Genomic DNA, 24,372 nt, shown 5'->3' with positions numbered 1-24,372 from the left:
AAAATGTAAGTTTTGAAATTTAAGCTTAAAAGTGTGGATTTGGTGCTTTATTCAAATGCAGCTGGGAACAGGTGAGTCTTCAACCTGGATTTAAATAAACTGAGTGTTTCAGCTGATCTGAGGCTTTCTGGGAGTTTGTTCCAGATATAAGGAGCATAAAAGCTGAATGCAGCTTCTCTGCGTCTATACTATGATATAATATAATTAGAATATATTGATTATAAAATTATACCAACAAAACCTTAAAGACCTTATATTAAAAGTGTCAGCTTCCTCTCCTTTTTGCTAATTTCTCAATTTTAGCCATCTCTTTTCCCCAAAGTTAAAACGTATTTTTTGTAAAGAGGGGAAATGGCAGTGTTCTGTCTGTAGGACTAGATCGAGCAGTGAAAGTGTGATTGCTTCCTCTCAACAGCCACGTCTTCCACCTTTGTGGACAGCTGTAATTTTGAGGAGGAGAACATCTGCGGGATGATTCAGGGCTCTGGCGATGCAAAGTGGGAGCAGCTTGCTTCAGTGGCTGGAGGACCTGAGACTGATTTCACCAATTTGGGACAATGCAAAGGTAACCATGAATAATCACAAAAATGTGTGTTATTATGCTAAGCCTTCATGGAAGGATCTTTCCATGCACAAAGGGATTCTTAATCCCAACAGTTCTCCCTTAGTTAAATAAATAGTTTGCACTACAAAAACATTTAGTGCACTTTCAAAAACTGGACTCTGGTTTGTGGAGGGTGGGGATGTCTGAAGAGAGATGTTGAGAGTTCCAAGGAATGATTACCTGGGTGCTCATATCTGAGTTAAGAGCTACTGCTTTGGTTACATGTATCTGAAAAACAAAGAGAGCCGAGGTGATTTACAGCAGTGACCTGTGCAAAGTTCAGACTGGAATCAAGATAAAGGGATTTATTGTTTTCACAAAAACACGCTTAGTTTGTTAGAAAAATAACTTGCAAGTGTTTATACGATAAACTCGGCAAGGATAAAATGCTTCAGTACTGATCTCACTAAAAGAGAGAATCATTCTTTATTTGGTTTTCTATTCGTTAAGTTGAACTACTGCTGTGCTAATAACAAAAAGACAAACCCAGTATCCCACTGCTTTAATACCAGTGGTACATCAAGAGAATAAAAACTGATGCCTGCTAAGAATCTTCAAACCTATATCCTGTTGTTATAAAGAGAAAGCAATGAGAAAAATGTTTGTAGGACTTCACAAACAGATTGGAAGGTTTTTCAATGTGAAAGATTTAAAACATTCAGAAAATAAAGTACTTTATTGTACCTTTAAGGTGCACAACTGCTTGCTACTGAGGTAGTACCCTCTAGGTACTACTGCTACTGCCTAGTCTGTACAGTACTTGGCAAAATTCTCATGACACTCCTAATTTCTCTATATTTTGATTCCATAATCAAAATAATAATATCAAATAATCTAAATTTGAGTCCATCTTGTGATTTTTAAAGTGGTGTTGAGCAATAATTTTTCATTCTTTCGTCATTGGCTGCTTTTTCACTCAGTTTCAGTTCAGTCCTTCTACATGACCATTGTAAGCAGAATGCTTTGTTGTTTGTTGAACCACTAACCACTGACCTATTATTCATTTAAGCATTAAAAGCACTTAACTAATTTGATGGACTAGTGTTGTGTCTACACAAAACAGAAAATTTAGCAAAGAAACCATTTAAATTGGACCCGTAGGCACTTTGTTACTAGAAGTCTGTTGCAAAAACACATAATTTGTTTCAACTTCTTTAGTCAAACCTAGGAAAATACTAATATTTTTGCACCAAGAAGTTAATTCTCAATTAGCTGATAATTTGGCATATCTCAAGATGTTGAGTCATTAAAAAATCTGAGGAAACTGGGCAAAAGAAAAAGACAAAAGAAGAAGCAGATGCCTTAAAAAGAAGAGAGATGCAACAAGCATCTGTAGTTGTTTGAAACACAGTATTTCAACAATTATTTGTCTTTCACAGGCAATCAGATTTACTGTAACATCACAATGTTGATACTTAATATCAGCATTGATTTTTGCTGTCCAGGGAAAGGTTACTTCATGCACTTCAGCACAGCCTCTGCACTACCTGGCGAGCGTGCTTTTCTGGAGAGTCGCTGGCTTTATCCCAAATCTGGAGCCCAGTGTCTGCAGTTCTTCCTCTATAACTCCGGGGCAGACGATGATGTTCTCAACATCTGGGTGAGAGAGTACGACAAGGCCAACCCCAACGGGAAAATGAAGCTCTTCCACAGCATTTCAGGTAAGAAATGACATACAGACCGAGTTGTGATTGTGAAGGTTATTGTTAAAGGTGTGATTTGGAAAGTTCTGAATTTGGTGACACTTAGCGAAAGCATCAATACATTTAACCGAGATTTGTAAAAAGAACAATTAAATTGAGTTTTAAATGAATGAAAAACTTTATACACGGATGTGTTAAAGTTCGGATATAATTGATAAATTAAGAATTAACATCTGTTCTTCCATCTTTGCAGGAGGTGTCATGGGCTCCTGGGAGCTGCATAACATCAACCTGAACGTGACGCAGAAGGCCCGAGTGGTTTTCGAGGGCGTGAGGGGAATGAATCCATCAAAGGGAGGTTTCTCTTTGGATGACATTAACCTGTCATCCACAAAGTGTCCTCATCACATCTGGCACATCCGTGGCATCAACGAGCTGCTGGCCACCACACCAGCTGGAAAGAAAATGAGCAGCCCTCGCTTCATGTCACCAACAGGTTACACCTTCCAGGTAAATTACTATTTAATATTTATATATCTTTTTAATTCTGTTGCATTAAAAATAACTGGAAACACTTCAAAGTACGGTCCTCCATAATAAATAAAACACTATTTTTGTTTATTTATGACGTTCAAATACATTTAGTCACTATTTTAGAGCCTGTCTTTTTCAAATGGGAGAGAAAGAAAAGGTTTTTGAAGCAGTGTACATTAGGTAATGAACGTGGAAACCCTGTGGTAGCTTCATATTGCCCTGCCCTCTTCAGGTAGGTGTTTACCTAAACGGGCAAAGCAGCAATCCAGGGTATATGGCCATCTACTTCCACCTGACCTCAGGCCCCAATGACGACAATCTCAAGTGGCCATGTCCATGGCACCAAGCAACCATGACCTTGATGGATCAGCAGTCCGACATCAGGCAGCACATGAACATGAACCGAATGATCACAACAGACCCTGCGAAGATGTCCTCTGATGGTAAGAAGCAGGGCAACAGGTTAACTAATTATTTGCCAAGTCATTCCGTGTTTTCAGTGAGCTGTTGCGTTTCCATGTTTTCTCTCCAGGTACTGAGTTCTTCTGGGATAATCCCAAGATTGTGGGCTCTAAAATAACTGAGTCTGATGGCAGTTATTACTATCGAGGCCCAGGGTTTGGAACAAGTAGCTTCATCACCCACGACAGACTGAGGAGCAGATACTTCATCAAAGGAGACGACGCCTTCTTCCTCTTCAGTCTGGAAGGTGAGGAAGCTTTTAGACAACAGATGGGAACCACAATGTTTTGATCAGAATTACAATTCTGAGACAAATATTATGACCCACCCCTGTTTGGTTAGCCTTGCCATTTTTGTCTTCCCTCAGATCTATCGGACTTGTTGAAGCCGCAGCCTATGCCCGACTCTGTCGTCCATGGTGATGAGAGACCGATAAAGGCAGCAGATCAAGCAGCTCCACAGGGAGCTGTCAATAACACCACTGTAGTCATAGCTATCGCTGGATCAGTGGCAGGACTCATGCTGGTGGTTTCCATGCTGATTGTGGGGAAAGCCTGGAGGACGAATAAGATGAAGAGACAGCAGGAGGGGGTGATCATTCATAACATATCTGGATTCGTGGAAGTGAGTACGACTAAAACAGAGTCAGCACATCTTCAGTTGTTACTGTGTCCTTTCTGTGCTGATTAGTCTAAAGAAAATTTGATCAAATCCACATTAAATTTCTTTTTTATTACAGGAGCAACCAAGTAAAGATGTATCACCTCCTTTCTCTACACCGTGATGGGCAGTCAAAGGAAACATGTGACAGTGGCCAGAACAGAAACTACAATATGAGTGAATCAGTGATTTCAGCAATTGTTTAATCAGATTGTCACCAAGTGCAATCGGACTTTGAATTAAATAAAATCTGACAGCATTTGTCTTTATAGCATTTGTCCACTTTCTGACATCAGTTATACAACACAACATCTCAGGGAGTTTTATAATGTAAAATGACAACATGGAAAATTATAGAGAAATCCACTAGAAGTGGTGGGAAAAATTCCCTCATAGAAGCAGGTGCATGGAAAGCAGCCATCTGCCACAACCGGGAAAGGAAGGAGAAGAGAAGATAAAAGTGATAGACACAAAAAAAGCACTACTGGAGCAATGACACAAAGTTAATGACATACAATAGTGGCATATAAAATGGATGGGGAGTGAAACTGGGGCCATGAGTGAAAAGAAGAAAGATATTTCGTGACGTTGAGTCTGTTTTCACAAGACTCCTGGGAGAATCAGGTCAGGATGTTTAGTCATTTATTTTTAATGCTGGACACAACTAATACACATCAGGGGATTATCAGTGTTTTTTCCCTGGTTCTGAACCCTAACCATCGATGTGTACGCATGTATGCATGTCCATCTAAAATTTAATTTACCTGTGTTTACACTACTGTAAACGCTTTGGTTCAGGTGGTAAGTGCAGAACGCAGGACACATGTCCAACGCTGATGGCTGAGGTGCATCAGTGAAATTAGAATGAGGACTGGCTGATGATATGCGTTTTTACCTGAACATTATTCTGGATCCTCCCATTGAGTTGGAGAAATATTTTTGGGGAAAGTAACCTAGGAAAAGGTTTGGGAATCAAAGCATTAGTTTTTAGATTTTCAAAGGTGAATAACCTGGATTTTAAGTTTAACGACACAATTACCTTTAGTCTTAAGAGCTTGAGAAAAAGGCGACTGGACTTCAAGTTGTTGGTTTTTTTGAAGATTTTCACCTCTTATCCACGAGGCATCTTCAGTTCTTAATACAATTACCTCATTACTAATGTACAAGACCTTAGAGGATCTCTAACCAAACCTCATCAATCTGGTAAATGGAATTCCCGAGTTTGAACCATGCTGAGATGGTTTCTCACCATACCTGCTGACTGCAGTTCCAACAGTGACCACTAAGAGGCATTCCACTCCATATTACTGGACAGAATGAACCGCAGAAAAAACACAAATTGACTTTTTATCCCAGTAATGTAATTTATTAAATATAATTTTATACTGGAAATAACAACCATCTTTCATTTTGGACTGTTAAATGAACATTTGTTCTACATATAGGGGTCTTTTTAAGACTTCTGAGAGAAAAAGAGAGAAAATCCCGAGTCCCGAAACACCAGACAGACTGCGGTTTCAAGTCAAGCATTGTTTTTATTGTGATACACTCAAACACAGTGAGTGCCATGGGTTACTGTGATCTGGAAGGCTCTATAGAATGGATTAACACACACAGGTTCACACGTGTTGCATGCATCTTGCATACAGTGACCTTCTTACATTGTGCTTTCTCTAAGCAGACGATCTGTAACAATCAAAAACAATCATCTGTTTTCAGTGACCGGTGGGATATTCAGTAAGAAGGACTCATCACCGAGGACAGAAATCCTCACATCGCTGTGATTTATGAGCAATCAGTCAGGTTTGAGCTTCAAATGGACCCACTGCTCTCTGGAAGATCATCTAACTTTGACATTCAGTAAACTGCTTCTCAAACATAAAATCAACAGGAAGGCCTCAACCAAAAACAAAAGGCAACACTTGTCTTGTGGATTGTCTTTCGACTCTTTAAATGATTACACTAAAAGACCTTTTTTTTTTTTTATTTGTTCAGACTCGAAATGACAACAATTACTGTGCAAGTTCTCTCGCTTCTCACATCATTTGGTTTCACTCAGCTGGTACTCCGGTCTGGATTTGGTATTTCTGAGCCCTCAGAGATTGTGCTGCCTGCTTGGCATTTATACCCAAACCTGATTTTACAACAGTAGTTGGTCAGATATTATAAAGAAAAAGAAAAGAAAACTCAGGTCAGTCCTCTGGGACCTGTTTGTGCAGAAAACACACTTTTAAAGCTGCACTAATCAGTGTCTTTGTTGTCAAATGACAAAGGGTAACGTGAAGGATGTCATAAGGAGTGACTGTCTCCTCAGCTCCACAGAGCTTTTTTTCCCTTAACCCATGTAGAATTATTGTTTGGATTGAAAATGAAACAATTACTGCAGCTTTAAAAGATTTAAAAAGAAAAATGACAATTATTCACATGAAGAACACTTTTCTAAACACTTTGTCAATATGCAGCATGTTAAATTCAAATTCAGCAAAAAAACCCAAAAAAAACCTGAACCAACAGGACATTTCTACTGTTGTAGTGTTCTTGCTCACGTTTAGCTCGCTCATTTCACTGTCAGTTGATGTTTTGTGTAAATGAAGCAGCTGATGTTCTTTATATTTGATCTAATCTTCAGCTTTTATCTGCTGTGCTGTAAAGAATTTCAAGATATTCCTTTGATAATGTGCTTTCAGTAACAGGACATCATACAACAGTTGTGTTAAAGATTAAACAGCTGGCGGCACTTTTTCATATTCACTCACTCTTCAGCTCTAAACTGACTCCCTGTTTGTCATTTCAAAGGATTTTTCGATTGCCTTTGCAAGCAAGCTGGTATATAGAGCCATATCACTACACACATGCTGATGGAGCAGAATAGTCCCAGCACACATTACACATCACGCCATGCACACAGCTAGAAGGCGTTTAACTTTTTCACTGCTATTTCATCCTCCACACAGGTGTGCATACATATAAGACACTATCTAGATGCACAATAAATGTGCAGTGAAGATAAAGTACACTCTGAAAAAATATATCTTTGATGGCAGAAATATAGAAAATGGACTGACTTAAAGCTGCACCTTGATTCACTAGCAGCTACAAGGAAAACAAACCCAGAATTTAAGTGAAGCAGATGGAATATGCAGAGAACAAATCTCATTTTTTACAACTTAAAAAAGTTGGAAAAGTAAACACTTATGAGCCACGTTTGAATCACAGCATTGGATTTGGGAAGGAGGATGGAAGACTACAAGAGCAGGCAGGATGAAATTGGAAAAAAGGGGAAAAGAAGGATCAAAATCCTCTGCACACACACTCAAATGCAGGTCAAAAGTGGGACAGCTAACTGGAAGAAAGACAAAGAAAATCATCGCCCACCTCTGAACCCTAATATTTTTAATTTCTCTGCTGAACAACATCATAAAATACTCGAAGGAGCTCTAATGCCACAAACACACACAGAGAACCAGATACTTCAAACACTAATGCAGTCGCACATAAAGTAGTGTGCATTAGTGCTGCAACAAGCAGTCGTGTAAATGAAGAAAAGAAATTTATAATCAACAACCTTAACTGAGTGCCTAAGAAGTCTATCAAGACAAAATAATGGATTTAAGTCTTAAGTGAGAAGCTGCCTCAGAGACAAGATAGAGATACAAGCCTCAGAGGGCGTAAACAGGAGGCGTAACACTACCGTGGATATTCTGATTTGCTCACACTTTGCTCTATTCTGAGTGATAAAAGTACATAAATGTAGTTCCTATCTGCAGGGTTTCAAAAATGCAGCCAGACAACCATCTGTGGATTACTTTCAGGCCAGCGTACGTTTTCAGTTGCTCGAGTTGCTGCAAGTGCCAGCAGCATGAGGCGGCGCTGAGCGTCTTTTCTGCCTTGAGCAAAGAATTTTTTTTTTAACTAATATATTAAAAAACAAAAGTCTAAATAAACTTTACCCAATCTCAAAATGTAAAGCTGGACTGTGGCACACATTCAAGGTCTTTCTGAACACAAAGCTTATTAAGCTTATGATTGCTCATAGAGTACTGGAGTTTTAAATTTGATGCACTGGTAGCAACGTGTTTTATGCCTATCCAGCAATAACTGGGTTGCCACAACTGAAGAGTTAAGCAACCACAGTAATGCAGAGAGAGTAGAGGAAAGTGGAAAAAACCTAGGAAACTTCCAAGAAGAGTTTCTGATGATGTGTCTAAAAACAATCATGGTCAGCATGCGTTAACAGTGTTGATGAAATGACTTCCACTGCCAGACACGGGAGACGAAGCTCCACACTGCAAGTTTACCTAAAGAAAATCATAAACAAACTCAAAAAAACATTGTTTCTGCATCATAGAGCTTACATCACCATCAGCAAACACCTTAAAAAAAACTGCAACCTGAATAAATATTCCACTCAAACATTTAAAACTGCCAAAGGATTCCCCCCACGTCTCTCTCTCACAGCTCTGTGGAAGCATTTTCTTTTTATATTCATGCTTCCAGTGAAATAAAGAGCAGCACTGGACTCAGACATTCAGGTAACAAACGCTTCATAAAATCAACGAGTATTTCTATTCGTTTATAAAAGCCAGCTGGTCACATTATCATTTTGAAGGTGCAGCCACAGACAGACCTGCTTTGCCCTTTTCACTATAAACTACTAATAGTAAAAACCACAACTCAACTGATTATATACGACAAAAACATATGAAACTAACCATGTTGCAGCGCTTTAACGACAACAGTGTGGATTCATGTTCTGTTCTTTTTCAGTCGAACATCTTTAACTTCGTCTCTGTGCTTCTCTGGTTTATTGTGTGTTGTGGCTGGCAGTCCGAAAGAAACTGTGGATGGCCCCAGTCGTATTCATGAGTAGTGAAACCACCCTTACAGCCCATTTTAGGTGGAGAATAGCTTACTATTTTCCACATAAACAAGGAATTCATTCACAATATTCAATCTCTCTTTGTAACACGTTGTAAGCCAATTAATTAATCTGACTGGGTGAGTAGATGTGGGGTGTTTTTTTTATTTATCCCTGTTTTACAGTTACATAATGTGCTTACATGCCACAGATCTACAACCTGCTTTACCATAAAGTGGTTGGAAGGACTCAAGTTTTAAAAATCAAGATTTCAGGGCAGCGATGCTCTCAGCTCTCAACTCAACAGAGATGCTCTCAACTTTGGAATTCACATTTCAGGCAAAAACATAAAGTTTGTAGAAAAATACATCTTTAGACCTTTCCAAGGATAACGCTGCTGTTTCTCTTTCAGTTTATATTTTAAGTATAATCCAAATGAAATTGGATTATATTTAAAAAAAAAAAAAAAAAAAAAGAGTATAAATGCATAAACTTATTCTCCTCATCGACGTCACCATCTGGTTTCTATCACGTTTTTATGTTTCAGCAGCATACCCAGCTGCTGCTTTTCACACACCAGACTTTAAAGAAGACTTATTATGCAAGCTCAATATCATTATGACTGGACTCCAATACAGTGACTGGATGTTTCACTCTTCAGAATAACTCCTTTTACCACATACTGAGCCTTACTCTTCAGTCCACCCTGTCTGAAACAAATCGTTTCCTCTCCCTTGGAGCCAAATTTCTTCTGACTAGCAAACCCTTACAAAACACAAGATATATTATGGAAATCTGCCCTCGGCGGCAGAAAACAAGGAAAAGCATAATGAGTCAACTGTAAGGGTAACTTTGAGCAAAAAAACTGAACAAAAAACCTTTGTTCTGTTTAATATAATCAAAGGTGTTTTGTTGCTAGCTGTTGCTAGTTCAACAGTAACCACCCATGTTTCTAAGAGCTCCGGTTCTAGAAGTGAATATCCCTTTCATTTTCTCCATTGATGTGGACTGGTTTGAATTTAGCGCTTTTCTACTCTAAGCACTCAAAGCACTTTACATGTTGTTGTTCAGAAAGTTAAAGAGTTTTAAGCCTCGAACCAAGCCAACCAGCTACGAGAGGAATCATAAAAAACAAACAAACAAACCCCCCCCCCAAAAGAACACAAAAAGATTTTTGGTTAAAAACAATAAAAGGGAAAAAAGCAAAAGGTACAATAATATGCGCATAAGTTACTTTTAACGGAGAAGGAACTAGACATCCCACAATGCACTGCACACCCCAGATTCCAGAGGAAACAACTTTCAGCCTTCTTGAATTTAATCGTGTTCCCCATCATAGTGTTGTAAAATAATAGCTGTCAATATATTTTGTAGTTGATGTTTGCGTATGTAGTAAAGTAGAAGTTCTCAATAGAGTAAAGGACTTTGTTCCTGCCTGGAATCACTGTTTGTGGCTTTTCCATTTCAAGAAGGATTCAAGTCAGAATTTGAGGATTTAGGTCGTGATTGTGGGTGAAATAGTTCTTTTCCATTTTATTCTACTATGAATAAAATGCTTTTTTTTGTTAAAACAAGGTTGCTATCTGCTTTCTACAGGAGCACACAGCACTGCTTCATAATGTTGTCGCCTGTAGCCAGTCTGCTTTGGATGGTTACAAAATTACAGCTCACGATCAAAATCAACATGAAGAATATAACGGGAATTTCACTTCTAGAATCTTGCAGTATTAGCATTAGTGTTTACCGCAGCTAACACCTGCACTGTCAAATGTAGCTTCGAGCTTTTGATTAATAGCTACTTGGGCTATAAGAAGAAAAATTAGCAGTGAGCAACTAATGAAGGAGAAAAATGATTTGTTCCAGGTTATTGTTGGTAACAGTCCACTTTAATTTGTGTGGACACTAAAACTGCTGGAAGGTTATTTCATAAGGCATCAGCAAAGGCTTTAGCTATAAGCACATGCAGCTGTAGCACAATCAGCTGTCATAGCAGCATTTTGGTTAGTTAGCTAGCCTGTGAATGTCATAGGGCACTTGTGTAGAAATTCTTTTTTTTTCCTCATCATGCAAAAAGCAGCATTTCAAGAAACTGGCTTTAGTATGAAAAGTACTACCACAGGACGATGATGCTACAACACTGGGCTGGCAGTGTACAATCAATCACCTGGATCATGCACCAACACACTGGAAGCTTGTCATATATTAAACCTTATCTAGTTAGTACAGTAGCCTTCACCTTGCAACAGTACTGCACAGCCTTTAAAAGCCACAATGTGCAAGATTTAAAAACAGTGATGACAGCAACACGGACTGTACCAACTCAAGATTGTCTTAAAAAAAAGTCCTAATTAAAGAGGCTACAAATATCCTCCAGGTAGTGGCTTTACACCACTTGATCAGGGTAATCTCCAATGTCCCACTGCACACATCTGCATCCAATATCTGGTTAACGCTTTGGCTCCGGACTACAAAATTATGAGGTAAACGGAACACATCACTGGCTCAAGTTAGAGGAAGTTAGAAAACATTTTCGCCTCTGCTGGAACCTTTTTTTGTTCACAGGCTTATTTACCTACTAGTTCTTCGGTTTTATCTCTTAATTTTCTTGCTTGTGTGCTGCAGTGAAAAAACAACAACAACTATGCTTACTGCATGTTTTTCTGAAAGGTTTCACACACAATGAAAATAATCAAAATAGATAATAGAGCACATTGGCTTTAAATGAAAGGCTACGACGCATAAGGCTACAGGAGAGGGTGCAGAGACCCCTCGGCTTGCTCAGATAATGGCAGTGAGTTAGTGAGTGAAAACTACCAGCTAGTGGAAGCATTAGTCAAACAATATCTCCCTGAAAACAGGCAGAAGACACCTGGATATTCCCCTGGTACCATGTCCCTTCCTCTAAAATGTTTAACCTAAAAAGATATATAAATAGGCAATATTAACAGATTGCTTTCACCACAGTAAATTTTCACTTTGAAGGGGTGTGATTCTCAGGGTGTTTTTGTCATTAGTTTTGAGTTTGATGCATAAAACTCCCTTTAAATTACTACTTAACATCTGCTACATGTTTTTAACAGCATTCTGTATAAAGCTGATGAAGTAAAGTCAATATCTATATATTTATCAAGTGAGATGTCCTTTAGAAGTTTTTAAATGCAGCTATAATTTTTCATCTTGGAACTCTGATGGGAGGTTTTATGAGTGAATGAAAGTGATACGGAAGCTCGAACAGGCACTACGGTCCCCAGAACGCAGGCCTCTGGCTAACAGATATTAAATGAGACAGATCTAGTATATATTAAAGCACTGGATGGATAAAAAGAGCACACAGACTGAAGGCGGAGGCTCACCACAGCTCAGTTTGCACTCTGCATGAAACACAGATTTGCTGTAGAAAACTGCATGGAGAACTACACTCACTCATATCTGAAAGAGCTTAAACTGCAGGGCAGCTACTCATTGGTGACCTTTGCAGTTGTGTTTTTAACATGCAAACTATGCTGAGGTGTAAACTGAGGATTTAAAAGTTCACTGGACAGTCTGATAGAGGTAACCTCTTTTATAGGCGCTCAGAGGGTAGAAGGTAGCCACGACAAACTTCCCATCGAAGGTGCGGCCTGTCAGCAGCCTCTGAGCCTCTTTGCAGTCGCTGGAGTTGGCATACTCCACAAACACCTGTGGACAGAAGGGAAATGAAGATTTAGTGGGTGCATTTGTTTGTATTTCACAGCTATGCTGAATACATGCTTTCAACTCATTTAGATAATGAGCTGCAAACAATTTTCCTTTATAAAACATCTGATTTAATGGGACTTCATGTTTAAATAAAGGTAAATAAATTTAAAATAAATGTGTTTTCTGCTGTAATGACTGCATTATTAATCAATCTTCTGAACTGCATTTATAGATATACATTTATATACAGTGAGACGAAAAGTCTGCAAATAAACAAAAGATCGGTCATGTTTTAATATAAACCTGCAGCAGCAAAGGAAGTGTGAACTGTAATGTTTTCCTTCAAGGCTTCTCTTAATAAAATACAGCAACTGTAAAATGACGGAAGATTAAAACCCTCTCAGATTTCAATTCATTTGAAAGGTATGAAAAAGTTGTATTTGTTTAGAAGGAAAGTTTAAAAAGCAGCTTTAGAAGGACAAAAAGACTCACCTGTCCTTTCCCTGGATTTTCCTTGGGGATGAGCAGAGAAACCACGGATCCGTACTTCTGGCACTCCTCTTTCATGTCCTCCAGGATATCTGGGAATGACAATCCGACATTTTTACTTAACTGAGGCAAGCGATGGAATAATAAAGCTTTGAGAAATCAGTGAAGGATAGAAGCAACACAAAAATATGAAAAAAACAAAGTAAAAATCATGCTGTTGTACCTTCATATTCATCCTCATTGTGCAGGTGGCTGTCATCGATTAGGTTGAGCAGACGCAGAACAGGAGAAGGCAGCAGAACCAGGTCGTCAATGTGAGGTGCTGTTACACACACACGCACACGCACACACACCTAAGTATAACACACCAGAGAGTTGTGTTTATCTTAGTGAATGTCTCAAATATTGACACTTACCAAAGGGAATACTGAAGAATGGGCTCAGCAGGGCAGTTTCAGCTGAGCATCTTTGTTTTGGATCAGTGACAAGCATGCTGCAGACACAAAGTAACATGAGTCAACAACCAGAGCCATCATGATAAGACTTCACTGTTTAGTGCATGATTCTTTACCTTTTAATAAGGTCTCTGAGGTGATAGACGGGGATGGCAGGGCATGCCAGGCTGTTGTTGGCAAAGACATGGTCTACAATGGCAGCGCTGTTATCCTGCAGGGCAGAAAACCATACTGTGTAAGCTCATGTCTTTCTATTGCACCAAAGGTCTGTGTTATTAGATTTTTCTTTGCTTAAAACTTGGAGAGCTTTGCCATACCTTCCACTCTTGCGAGCGGACGGTGTCTTTGAGTTTGATTCCTGAGAACATCTCCAGCAGGATGATGCCCAGGCTCCACAGGTCGACGGCGGCCGTGCAGCCCGAGTCTCCCTCCATTTCCACCCCCGCCTGAGCCAGGCTGTTCTGAAGCTCAGCCTCCGGTGCGCGGTACCCGTCTGTCTGGATGTACTTGACATCCTGCAAGATAAGGATGTCGTACTTTCACAAACAGAGCTATCCCTGATCCTCTTTTATTAACATTCACATCTAAATACACACTATTTTATCTTTAGCTAACATAAAAACAAAATGAGCACAAAACATTTGTTCTAGTCATCTCTATTAAGTGCATTTATTTCTTTTCAAATAATGTGCTCTAAATGCATTTGATACAGACTGATTCCTAAAAGCTTAAACTCAATCGCTAGTTGGTTCAGCTCCAACCAAGAAGACAAACAGAGAGCCTTGTGTTAAGAAGTTCTGTCAATAAGAGGAAAAACTTTCAATGCCTTCATAGGTGAAGCTTGGAATAACAACAGCTGCTTTATCTCCAAATTGCTCAGGCTCTCTCATGGTCTGCTTTCAGCAGCCTGCTACTGGCTGTCAGCTTTCTTTCGTCTGCCCTAAGTCTGCCACGCAAAGTCTCCCGAGGTATCCATGTCTTCTAACACCTAGACCTCTCTTTAGTCTCATCTGCACCTGCAGACATCCTGCAACAACGGCAGGAAACCACAGACTAGTGGCCATCGCAAACTGGTCAAAACCCACCTAATCAGTGCCAAACTCACTATTGAATGAACCTGTATCTTCCACCACATCCACCTTTTTCTGGATTTTTAAAAAAATCTGTTGAACAATATTTAAAGTTAAAGAAAATCTCCTGTAAAAAAAACCCACATCTTTAACTTCAGTCATTGCATCATGTTTTTTTAATGTTAGGGAATAAATTGTTGAGCTTAAAATATTGAGAATAATAACAAAACCCCACCTGGTTTCCCTGTTTGAAGCTGAGGCCAAAGTCAATGAGCTTGAAGGACTCGTCATCAGCGCTCCAGAGGATGTTGCGTGGTTTGAGGTCTGCGTGGACGTAGCCTTCTTTGTGAAGGAAGGCGAGAGCCTCGAGGATGTCTCTGGCACAGTGCTGGACAAGCCACATGGAGTGGCCCTGCTGGGCTCTAAACACAAATGTTGAACTACGATGTTACACAGCTCACATCCTCTTAGCAATAACAAAATCTAACATTATTCATTATATAACATGATCACTGGTCCAGATGCTGTTTATATTGTTAAAAATCTTGTATTACATCTGGGAAAAAAAAAAAAGGAAAACTGAACAATCTTCACTCCCAACAACTGATAAATAGTGCTGTCAAACTATCCCACAATACGTCACTTTATGTTGTAGTACAGCCACAATACATGCAGCATATTTGTTTGACCAGCAGATGGCATTATGTGCTGCTTGAATGAGGTTTTGACACAGTACACGAGTATGGCAAAACATGAAGCCTTCTCTCCATGCTTTAGGAAAAGAAAACTATGTTACTGTCCAATGTTTTTAGAAGGTAATAAAAGATTTAACGCATAACGTTGCAAAAGTCTGTAATGTAAATATAGAAACTACTGCCATGAGAAATGCCACTAACTTTTGACAGTTTAAGTTGAAAAGTAGACATGTACAAAATCATAAAATTTTGTCATTTGCAGAGACTATTGACAGTGTCAGGATGGGGGGAAAATGCAAATGAAACATGGTAAGGATTTGAATCTGCCATAGACAGAGTAATGGGATTGGCTTGGTTGTGCCTCGGTCCTATGTAGAGCTTTGCAGACAACTGTCTACATGTGATAGCTGTCACCAGGGGTTACTGTCATATGTGGAACAACTATTCCTGTTATTTTAACCTTTGATTATTTTTCCCCACTTCTTTCACTTTGTTAACTTCACTGGTGCTCTCATCTGTTCCAGTTCAGCTTTCAACCAATCAGCATTCTATCTATTCACATCCATACTGGCTACGAGCTATGGCTTCTTTTAATCACTACGCCACACAATAGTGATATCACCTCACTTACCTTACACCTTGGGTACTACTGTTGCGCCTCACCAGCAGCTCAGACACACTGACATCCAGGAGCTCCAGCAAAAGACAGCGGGTGGTCACACCCATAGAGCTGTGGTTGGTAAACACTCCATACAGTGTGACTGAGAAACAAAAGAGGGAAAAGAATGCATCGTTACACACATGGTGAGAATTATATTACTTAGAACTTCATTGAGGTTTTCAACAAAAACAGTCAATAACAGTGCAATGCCAGCAGAAAGACATACCAGTATAAGACCATCTTGCTGATCTGTACAGACATGATCCCCATGACATAAATGGATTATTACAATCCACTGAAGTTAAGCTCTCACAACAACTTTTAAGAACTACTTAAGGCCAGATGAAGGTGTTGAAGACTAGCATGTTACTAGATATGAGTTCATGAGTTATTATAAAGGAAATAAACAAACTAGGGTGGGGACAAATCAGATGACTGGGTTTTCTAAGCAAATACTGCAAAAATAGGCAGTGATTTTCTAATACATTTGACATTTATTGGTTAAAAAATGCTTCCTATTAAGCTTTTCCGCTGTTGTAGATCCACTCTGATCTCTTATACACATGTACTGTTGAAATGGCAGTTTTTCAGATATGTGAGGTTGTTCTACGTCTGCTTTGTAAACGAATGATTAGGTAGGTTGTGCTTCTATACAGGAAAATAAAAGTAGTTTGTTATGCAACTGTTTTAATGGTCCACATGAGAGCAAACGTTTTACACAAGTGAAATACGGCTTTTACCGATGTTTTTATGTCCCTGGATGTCTTCCAGCACGGACCTCTCCTTGTGATACCCGTAATCTCCTCCCTGAGTGTCGGCTTGAAACTCCTTCACAGCTGCAGTGGCTCTGCCCGAACTGACCCGGTACACCGAGGCCGAGACTCCCTGACCGAGACGCGACTGGACGGTCCAAAGCTCGCCGAAGATCTCAAACAGCACCGGCTTCATGCTCTGGTCTACGCCGCCCTGTGGGGGCAGGATGCTGTCCGGGTGCGAGGCCTGTACCTTTGCGCTGGGCTCGGAGGAGCCGCAGTGAGCCATTAAGGGAGGGGGGAAAGTAGGAGAGGAGCCAGCTAGATGACTGGTGGCAGCAGCTGCAGGATCATTGCAAAGACGACTGTACCGGGACGCGTCAACAGCAGCGAGAACACTCTCTGACTAAGCCTACGTCAGTGTTCAAACTAACCCGAAAGCAATATCCGAGCATATCAGACGACAGTTTTCTACCCGAGACGGCCAAAGTAAGTTCAAGCCAGTCAGCTGACAGAAAGTGAGCTAACTTATCTCCAAACTAGCCATTGAGTTTGAGCACAGAGATAAACCGCCGCCGCAGCGCACGGGCTGAAGCTTCCCCCATAATGCACCGGACAATACTAAAGCGTACGAAGTTATAACAATAACTTCAGAAATGTTATCCGCTACTGCAGCGAAGTTCGACTTGAGTTGTAAACTCAGGTTGTTGATATTGATCTTACTTCCGTTTCTACCGCCCTCCTTCCTTGTTGGTGGTGCATGTTTTTCCAGCACTCTGCCCCCTACCGGTAGGGAGTGTACGTACACTATTTCAGATTAAACAAATATATGATGGTTAACTAAAATTAAACTATAAGCTAAAACGTAGTTTGAAAAAAAAAAACCCCAAAAAACTAATATTTAACCGTTTTTTGAGTCATCACAGGGTACATCTGCATCTATTTCACTCTATCCCTAACATCCCCCTCTGTCACACCAACACTCTGTATGTCCTGTGTAAATACCTCCACGGGTCTCCTCTGAGGTCTTCTTTTCCTCCTGTCTGGCAGCTCAGTATTTAACATCCTCTGTCCATTGTATCCGCTACCCCTCCTCTGCACATGACTCTCTAACTTTGTCTCCAAATTGCTCAGCCTTAACTGTCTCTCGAATGTACTCACAGGACTGTGTAATTCTGTCCCTCCTGATCACGCCTAAGAAAAGCAGGTGAACTGTGGGGCTGTATGAGCAGGGCAAACCCACATTTGACACACCTGTGTCCCAGGTGGATGTGTCCACACAGAGCCCACAGCAGTTTTGTCTTTTGGGGCACCCATATGCCCCAAAAGAAAGAAAAACCCATATGGGGGAAACCCACATTTTTCTTTTAAATCATTGATAAAATATCATGCATATTCGTTTCAAATAACGACGTAAATTTGAAATGGAACATCGCTTCTTTTGTTCTCTAGATAAATTACATTTGGATTGATATCCGATATATGCAAAGTAAGCCACTAAAGCCACTAAAGCTAGTAACTATTTGAAAGTCCTTAAATTAAGATAATTTCGTTATCCAATAGTTTTTACTTTATTTCAGAGTAGACCTTTCCCCGTTCTATTACACGGTTTCTGCATTTTTACGTTATTATTATTATTTTTCTGTGAACTACCTTTAGATTCCCCGGAAATGGAAGAACTATCATACCGGAAAAGGAAAACGTCAACAAGATGAGGTGGTGTTTTTGAACATTTAGCAGAAAACAGCACTCTATGCACAGTGGTCCTACGCTGCAGGAGGACAACCGGAACAGGTCGTTGACTGAAGTCGGCAGCTTTTAAAACCTTGAAACAGTAAGTTGACGAATCAAAGTGAGCACAGAGCCGTGAAGGAGGATTCACGTCACATAATTTTACAGCATGCAGTCACTGAAGTGTCAGCTCCTAAAGCAGACGCTGTGTCGTTTGTGTGTCGGTTTCGGCAGCAGGGTGAGTGTGTGCAGACTTCTACTAAAAACCGACTTTAAAGGGAGTAACGCGAGAGAATGTGAGAGTTGACTTCAATAGAAGCTACAACAGCAGCCGGCTGTTATTTCAACAGAAAGTGTGGCGGCTGATGTTTTTAACGAGCAGCTGTTACATTCATTTTTTTTTCTCCTGAAGACAATCTCAGCAACAAGCGAAGCCACCGAGTGACCACACAGCCACAATACTTTATCTAACCGTAGCTCCCTCTTTACTAAGTGTAGCATTGTTTGCTAACATTTGCTACATAATACAAACGTCACTCCTTATTTGCAGATTTGTTAAGGGGGGTTCAGCAGTTTTGTTTTTTTTTGATGTCGAAGGACAGTGAGCGCGAGGACAGTGGTATTGAGGTGTGGCAGGGCGCGTGACTTTCAGGGATTTTTTGAAAGATCTGGAAAATACTGGTGTTTTTGCAGATTGGTCAGTCGAGTTGTAAACCAAATTAACACCGCTTTCCTTTCCTGCAATAAAAAAATAATGCAAAAGGAAAACAAGTTTAACATACGACATCAAAAAGAGCCGTCAGACCTGCTGAAACAGGGCAAAATATAGCTCTATAACCATAAAAGTCATTTTCTAGTTGGCCTCTGAACACGGCCTCCGCTTCTCCCTCTTCTGTATCTTCAACCAACAATAGAACTATTTCAAAGGGCAAAAAGCAGCATGCACCTTGTAGGCGACCACTTTTTTTGGAGCCATTTCAGTGGTCATTTGGATATAAAACTGCATGCATGCATGCATTCAACAGCCAAAACAAAGAAACTGCCCTTCTTCCCTCTGGAATCATACTTCTATCAATAATGCTCAGTTTTTAGAGTGTCATGTGTCTCTCTATAATGCTTTCAAAGAAAGACATCAGGTGCTTAAAAGCTGACATTGACGTGGGAACCACAAAGTGTGTGGGCCTGTTAGTGAAAGCTACTGATGTCAGTAGCTGATAACCAAGAAGTTCACAGATCATTTGTAGATTCTGACTAAATTGTTTCTGAGGAAAGTTACTCCACCCTCTGTTATCTAGTGATCAAGCCTTCAAAATCTCAAAAGGCACCAAGTAGCCACCAGAACTGATGTGGTGTTGTGTGGAGTTTTTTTTTTTTACTTTGTGGCTTCATAGTGTAGTAGTTTACACATTTGCCTAACAAGTGAAACATCCCTTGCAGGCACCCAAGAGGAGACACATCCTTTTGAAATTGCATAAGACATAAAGAAAATCTGGTGAATACGGAAGCAGCTGAAAGCAGTTACTATTTATGGCATCAGTGGAAGATGTCTGAGAGGAATGTGGAACAAGCAGATAGTGTTTGTGTTAGGCGGTGCGAGTCAGAGAGGGCGGGTACAGGTGTCTTGGATCAACAGGAATGTAGTTCCTTCTACACGCTGCCACACTGAGCTCTTTTACATCCGGGCTTGCACTACTTATTGACTGATACACATCTATGGTAGGTATTATCAAAGCAGATGTGTTTCTATGGTGTTCAAAATTAGATGAGAAACAATTTTGCATATATGGGTTTTGTATAATTAATGTTTGTGTGAGTGCACTTTGAGAAATTTCTTCAAGTTTCTTACTTTCAGGTCTTTTTATTTGAAGTATTGTAATTATTATATAGTGAGGGGAATGATCACATCCCTCTAGCTGTTGAAAATGCAAGTCAGCAGCCTTCATTTCCTTTCATGCTTCCTTTTCAGCTTTTCCTTTTTCCCTTTGGTGCAAAAACAACTTTGGAAATTCTCATACTTTAAGATGTGCAAGCTTTCAATTCAGAAATGTTTTTCATAAGCTAATATTTTTACTCCTGTATACAAACTTAATTCTAGTGTTCTGGCTGCATTCTCATCATGAGATCTTGTGTTTAATCTAAGCTAAATTTTGATATGGATATATCACTTACAAAGGCTTTGCACAGTCTCTCCTTGCATTTGTCAGTCAATATGAGTTTAATTGGATCTTCCTTTTACTAGTTGGACAGTTGCTCTACCAGTTCTTCAGCTGTTATTTATATTCATTTGTTTGACTGTGATGTTTGGGATATTAAGTATATGGATCAAGAATCCTATCTGTCCAGCTGTACCTGCTGGACTCATTAATGGTTTGAACTCTGTTTTCAAAGCATAATTGGTCATTCTACCTGAGAATATCAAAAATAATGCTATACTGTGAAAACTGTGACATACTGTTGTTACACCATCATATATTTCCTTTGCTGTCAGTTTCTCCTAAGACCTGTGTTTGTGTGCATCCTTGTCTTTGTCTTCAGTTTATGCAGTATAAAACTACCGAATGGTGTACACACTTCCTACTTTTTCACAGCCACCTGAGTTGAGCAGGTCTCACTGACTGGCTCTTACTCTGCTTTTCTTTTTAAGGTGCTTCTGAGAGGCATGAATGACTTTGCAGTTCTTAACACAGGGCGCAAGATGCCCCTCATTGGACTGGGAACATGGAAGAGTGAGCCTGGAAAGGTAGAAACTGCACTTCTGTCCTCCTGTTTTTAAGCCATTTGAGACTTTCTAATAAAATAAAATGGTGTTGTGTTTACCCCTTTCCTTCATCTTAATGTCACACAATAAAGTTGCACTTTTTTGTATCCTTAATTAAATTGGCATGTGTAAACTGAGAAGTGCTTTCTGTTTTTTACAAATTCAACTCTGCAGTTCTCTCAGCTTTTTGGATTGTTTTTTTTGTCTTGTCTATTTTATTTATTTATTATTTAAAAAAAAAATATTGACAGGGTAGTAATGAAGAGTAGACAGGAACAAGGGGAAGACATTATTTTCACCATATTTTATTTTCAATATATTAGAAATGGGAAAAATACAGTTTATTACATTTAGATTGTCTTACATTTAAACTGATTTTGCCCATAAATTCCTATCAATATGCTTCACTGCCCCCAAGTGGACAAGAAATCTTTTGATAAGCTCTAAGTATCCAGTGAATGAAAGTCTAATATAGTATTGTTTTATGTCCGGTAATTGCAGCACATTTATTTTTTCACTTGTTGGTCTGAGAATTTAGCAGATTCTGATGTTAAGTTTAGATTTTTTGGTACAAACATTAAGAACGTGTATGGGTACTTACTGAAACTTGTATATTTATTTCTAACAGGTGAAACAAGCAGTTATTTGGGCACTGGAAGCTGGGTATCGCCACATTGACTGTGCATCCATCTATGGCAATGAGGCTGAGATTGGAGAAGCCCTGCAGGAAAAGCTCGGACCTGAAAAGGTAGAACTGCTTCACCAAACTGTTCAAAGCTCCAGTACAAAACACACAAAATGTGTCCCCTGAGAGCAACTGATTCTAGACCTGTCAGACTTTACTGACCAGTCTGCTCTACTACTGTCTTTAAAAACAAAAAACAAAGAATTCATATCTATCGTGTTCTGTGCTCCAGTCCCTAAGAAGAGAGGATGTGTTCATCACATCCAAGCTGTGGAACAGCAAGCACCATCCAGATGATGTCGAGCCAGCCCTCCTGAAGACCCTCAAGGACTTGAAACTTGAATACCTGGACCTCTACCTCATCCACTGGCCTTACGCCTTTCAGTGAGCTCAGCCTCCACATGGTCCAATAATGAGACAGTTAGCTTATGTTCCCAAAACCACCTTTGTTATATTAAGATAACTGATGGATTATTGTATATCTTATGCCAAGTTAATCTGCTCACAGGTTAATAGTTAGATTTTAAAACGATTTTGACAAGAACTATACTACTTCATTAAAAAGTGTTTATAAAAAAATTATGACATTTCTTAAAAGTTAGTTGATGCTCAAACTGATAAACAAGCCTGTATTTTGAGACCTTCTTGACTTGCTCCTAGACGAGGAGACGTTACTTTCCCCAGAAAGGAGGATGGCACCTTGCTATATGATGACACAGACTACAAGCTGACCTGGTCTGCCATGGAGAAACTGGTGGGAAAGGGTCTTGTCCGAGCCATTGGCTTGTCCAACTTCAACAGCAGGCAGATTGATGACATCCTGTCGGTCGCCAGTGTCAAACCAACTGTCCTTCAGGTACAGGATGTTTGTGATGTTGATGGTAATAAAAGGTGTTTGTAAAATGCCGGATGTGACCCTGGTATTGCTTCATTTTTGCTGGACAGGTAGAGTGCCACCCCTATCTGGCCCAGGTAGAGCTGCTGGCCCACTGTCGGGATCGGGGCCTGGTGATGACGGCCTACAGTCCACTGGGGTCTGCTGATCGAGCCTGGAAACATCCGAACGAACCCATCCTGCTGGAGGAGCCTGTGATCTCTTCCCTTGCAGAGAAATATAAAAAGTCTCCAGCTCAGATTCTCCTGAGGTAAGTCTATAGATCAGAATATCCAAAAGTACTCTGCATTTTATTTTATTTTTTTTAGCAAAGATCACACTGTGTCTCTGTTTATCTTCGACATTTTTACATTCTTTGTTTCTTAAGGTTACCAATTTTACATTTCAAATGATATCATCAAAAACACATCCTGATTCAGCTTGTTAGTCTGTAGCTCAGTATGCATCTAAACTGTGTAGTGCATGGCAACTTTACTCACATTTGTAGTTTTAAAACAGCAAACTAAAGCTAAAAAAAGCAGCATACTACTTGTATAAAACTCGTGTGCTTGATGCTCTGGGCAGAAATGCACACTGGTATGGTGACGAAACCCTTCAGCAGCTTCACATCAACACAAATCCTGTATTTCCAGGTGGCAGACACAACGTGGAGTCGTAACAATCCCTAAGAGTGTGACCGAGTCCCGCATCAAAGAAAACATACAGGTGAAGTGAGATTTAAATAAATGTTACATTTTGTGGTCCAGCTACAGTGAGGTATGTTGTGTTGTATGTAAAGGGTTTTGTTATGTTGTCAGGTGTTCGACTTTACCCTTGAAGCAGAAGAAATGAAAAGTATCGCAGCACTGACCAGAGGCTGGCGCTACATCGTACCAATGATCGAAGTAAGTGGACTTAATCAGTACTCTAATAAATCTTTATGTTGGGACATAACCGCTAAGGAGCTCTTACTGTCTACATCAGCTCTGCAGTGATGAGCAGAGACAGAGATGCAACACTGCACAACGTTTGTGTAAATCTTGTGAATACGAGCTGAAAATAATAAAAATACTATACCTATCCTATGATTATGAAGATGGGGGTGGGTTGAAGTTAGTTTATATTGGATTATGGAGCTCTTATGTGTGATTTGGAAAATGTTCATTATATGAATATTAAATGTTCCATCTCTTCATTGAATACAATAAAGTCATTAAAGAATTATTAAGTTGGCTCATTTTTAAAAAATAAAAAATAATTTATTCAAAGGAGATGGTTGATTTTTACCAGCTAAGCCATAGTGGAATACGTATTTTCAGACAGTTTTGGTTAAACAGGAAAAAGCAGTTGATGTCAAGAATTAACACATGAACTTGCAAAATGCAAACAAAAAAAGCTAAATGTGTTTAACTTTTGTTACTGCAGGTGGAAGGAAAGCGTGTTCCCAGGGATGCCGGACATCCCTTCTACCCTTTCAATGACCCATATTGACAACTCACACTACAGCCTGAATTTGTGCCTTCAACAACCCCATCAACACACCTTCACCTTCCCACATAACCGATAAATGTTCCTGGGTCCTGCCATCGAAGTTTGTCTTTAGATTTTGTTCAATTCTGCACTTGCCGTTAGAGTAATTCAAGTTAATATTGGTGGTTGAGACTGAAAAACTGGTAACTGTAAAAACACCGTACAGTATGTGTTAATTTTTTAATAAACATTTTGTTACTTCCCTTGCAAGCGTTTATTTCACTGAATGATTA

General features: G+C 39.7%; 3 protein-coding genes across 5 annotated transcripts in view; 2 read left to right on the top strand and 1 right to left on the bottom strand.

Moving 5' to 3' along the window:
- The window catches only part of mep1ba (meprin A subunit beta a), an 8,170-nt gene extending 4,143 nt beyond the window's left edge, over positions 1-4,027 (top strand). The window contains exons 9-15 of the mRNA XM_005727284.1: positions 416-565; positions 2,050-2,265; positions 2,501-2,757; positions 3,014-3,224; positions 3,314-3,490; positions 3,611-3,867; positions 3,983-4,027. Of these exons, the coding sequence (XP_005727341.1) occupies positions 416-565; positions 2,050-2,265; positions 2,501-2,757; positions 3,014-3,224; positions 3,314-3,490; positions 3,611-3,867; positions 3,983-4,027 (1,313 nt within the window). The remainder of the gene's footprint in view (positions 1-415; positions 566-2,049; positions 2,266-2,500; positions 2,758-3,013; positions 3,225-3,313; positions 3,491-3,610; positions 3,868-3,982) is intronic.
- A 5,189-nt stretch (positions 4,028-9,216) lies between these two features.
- On the bottom strand, positions 9,217-16,865 carry uhmk1 (U2AF homology motif (UHM) kinase 1). Its single transcript, XM_005727263.2, has 9 exons — positions 16,550-16,865; positions 15,780-15,909; positions 14,689-14,875; positions 13,701-13,898; positions 13,500-13,594; positions 13,345-13,421; positions 13,152-13,250; positions 12,932-13,020; positions 9,217-12,439 (listed from the first exon to the last, which is right to left on the bottom strand). Exons 1-9 carry the CDS (start codon positions 16,848-16,850, stop codon positions 12,293-12,295), a joined length of 1,323 nt encoding a protein of 440 aa, XP_005727320.1. The 5' UTR covers positions 16,851-16,865; the 3' UTR covers positions 9,217-12,292.
- A 123-nt stretch (positions 16,866-16,988) lies between these two features.
- Positions 16,989-24,349, top strand: akr1a1b (aldo-keto reductase family 1, member A1b (aldehyde reductase)). Of its 3 annotated transcripts, XM_005727267.2 has the most exons (10): positions 16,989-17,050; positions 18,221-18,395; positions 20,937-21,032; positions 21,679-21,798; positions 21,968-22,119; positions 22,396-22,591; positions 22,681-22,880; positions 23,263-23,335; positions 23,428-23,514; positions 24,035-24,349. In XM_005727267.2, the coding sequence occupies exons 3-10, from the start codon at positions 20,952-20,954 to the stop codon at positions 24,098-24,100; spliced, it is 975 nt and encodes a 324-aa protein (XP_005727324.1). In that variant the 5' UTR covers positions 16,989-17,050; positions 18,221-18,395; positions 20,937-20,951; the 3' UTR covers positions 24,101-24,349. The 3 variants fall into 3 exon arrangements, with proteins under 3 accessions (XP_005727324.1, XP_005727322.1, XP_005727323.1); XM_005727265.2 differs by lacking the exons at positions 16,989-17,050; positions 18,221-18,395 and adding an exon at positions 18,406-18,530; XM_005727266.2 differs by lacking the exons at positions 16,989-17,050; positions 18,221-18,395 and adding an exon at positions 19,858-20,008.
- Positions 24,350-24,372: the final 23 nt, after the last annotated feature.

The sequence above is a fragment of the Pundamilia nyererei genome, unplaced genomic scaffold (assembly GCF_000239375.1).
Source record: "Pundamilia nyererei isolate P.nyererei 1_Seehausen unplaced genomic scaffold, PunNye1.0 scaffold00023, whole genome shotgun sequence".
Taxonomy (NCBI): domain Eukaryota; kingdom Metazoa; phylum Chordata; class Actinopteri; order Cichliformes; family Cichlidae; genus Pundamilia; species Pundamilia nyererei.
This window is presented reverse-complemented; position numbering and strand designations above follow the sequence as displayed.

Bases quoted from the DNA above. Each gene is read 5' to 3' on its own strand.
- uhmk1 (XM_005727263.2), bottom strand. From the start codon at position 16,850: ATGGCTCACTGCGGCTCCTCCGAGCCCAGCGCAAAGGTACAGGCCTCG. The intron at 13,899-14,688 runs GTGGGGTTTTGT...CTTATCTTGCAG, and splicing joins GCTTCAAACAGGGAAACCAG to GATGTCAAGTACATCCAGAC. The intron at 13,595-13,700 runs GTATGGCAAAGC...TCTGCCCTGCAG, and splicing joins TCCGCTCGCAAGAGTGGAAG to GATAACAGCGCTGCCATTGT.
- akr1a1b (XM_005727265.2), top strand. From the start codon at position 18,462: ATGCAGTCACTGAAGTGTCAGCTCCTAAAGCAGACGCTGTGTCGTTTG. The intron at 22,881-23,262 runs GTAAGTCTATAG...CTGTATTTCCAG, and splicing joins CCAGCTCAGATTCTCCTGAG to GTGGCAGACACAACGTGGAG. The intron at 23,515-24,034 runs GTAAGTGGACTT...TTGTTACTGCAG, and splicing joins ACATCGTACCAATGATCGAA to GTGGAAGGAAAGCGTGTTCC.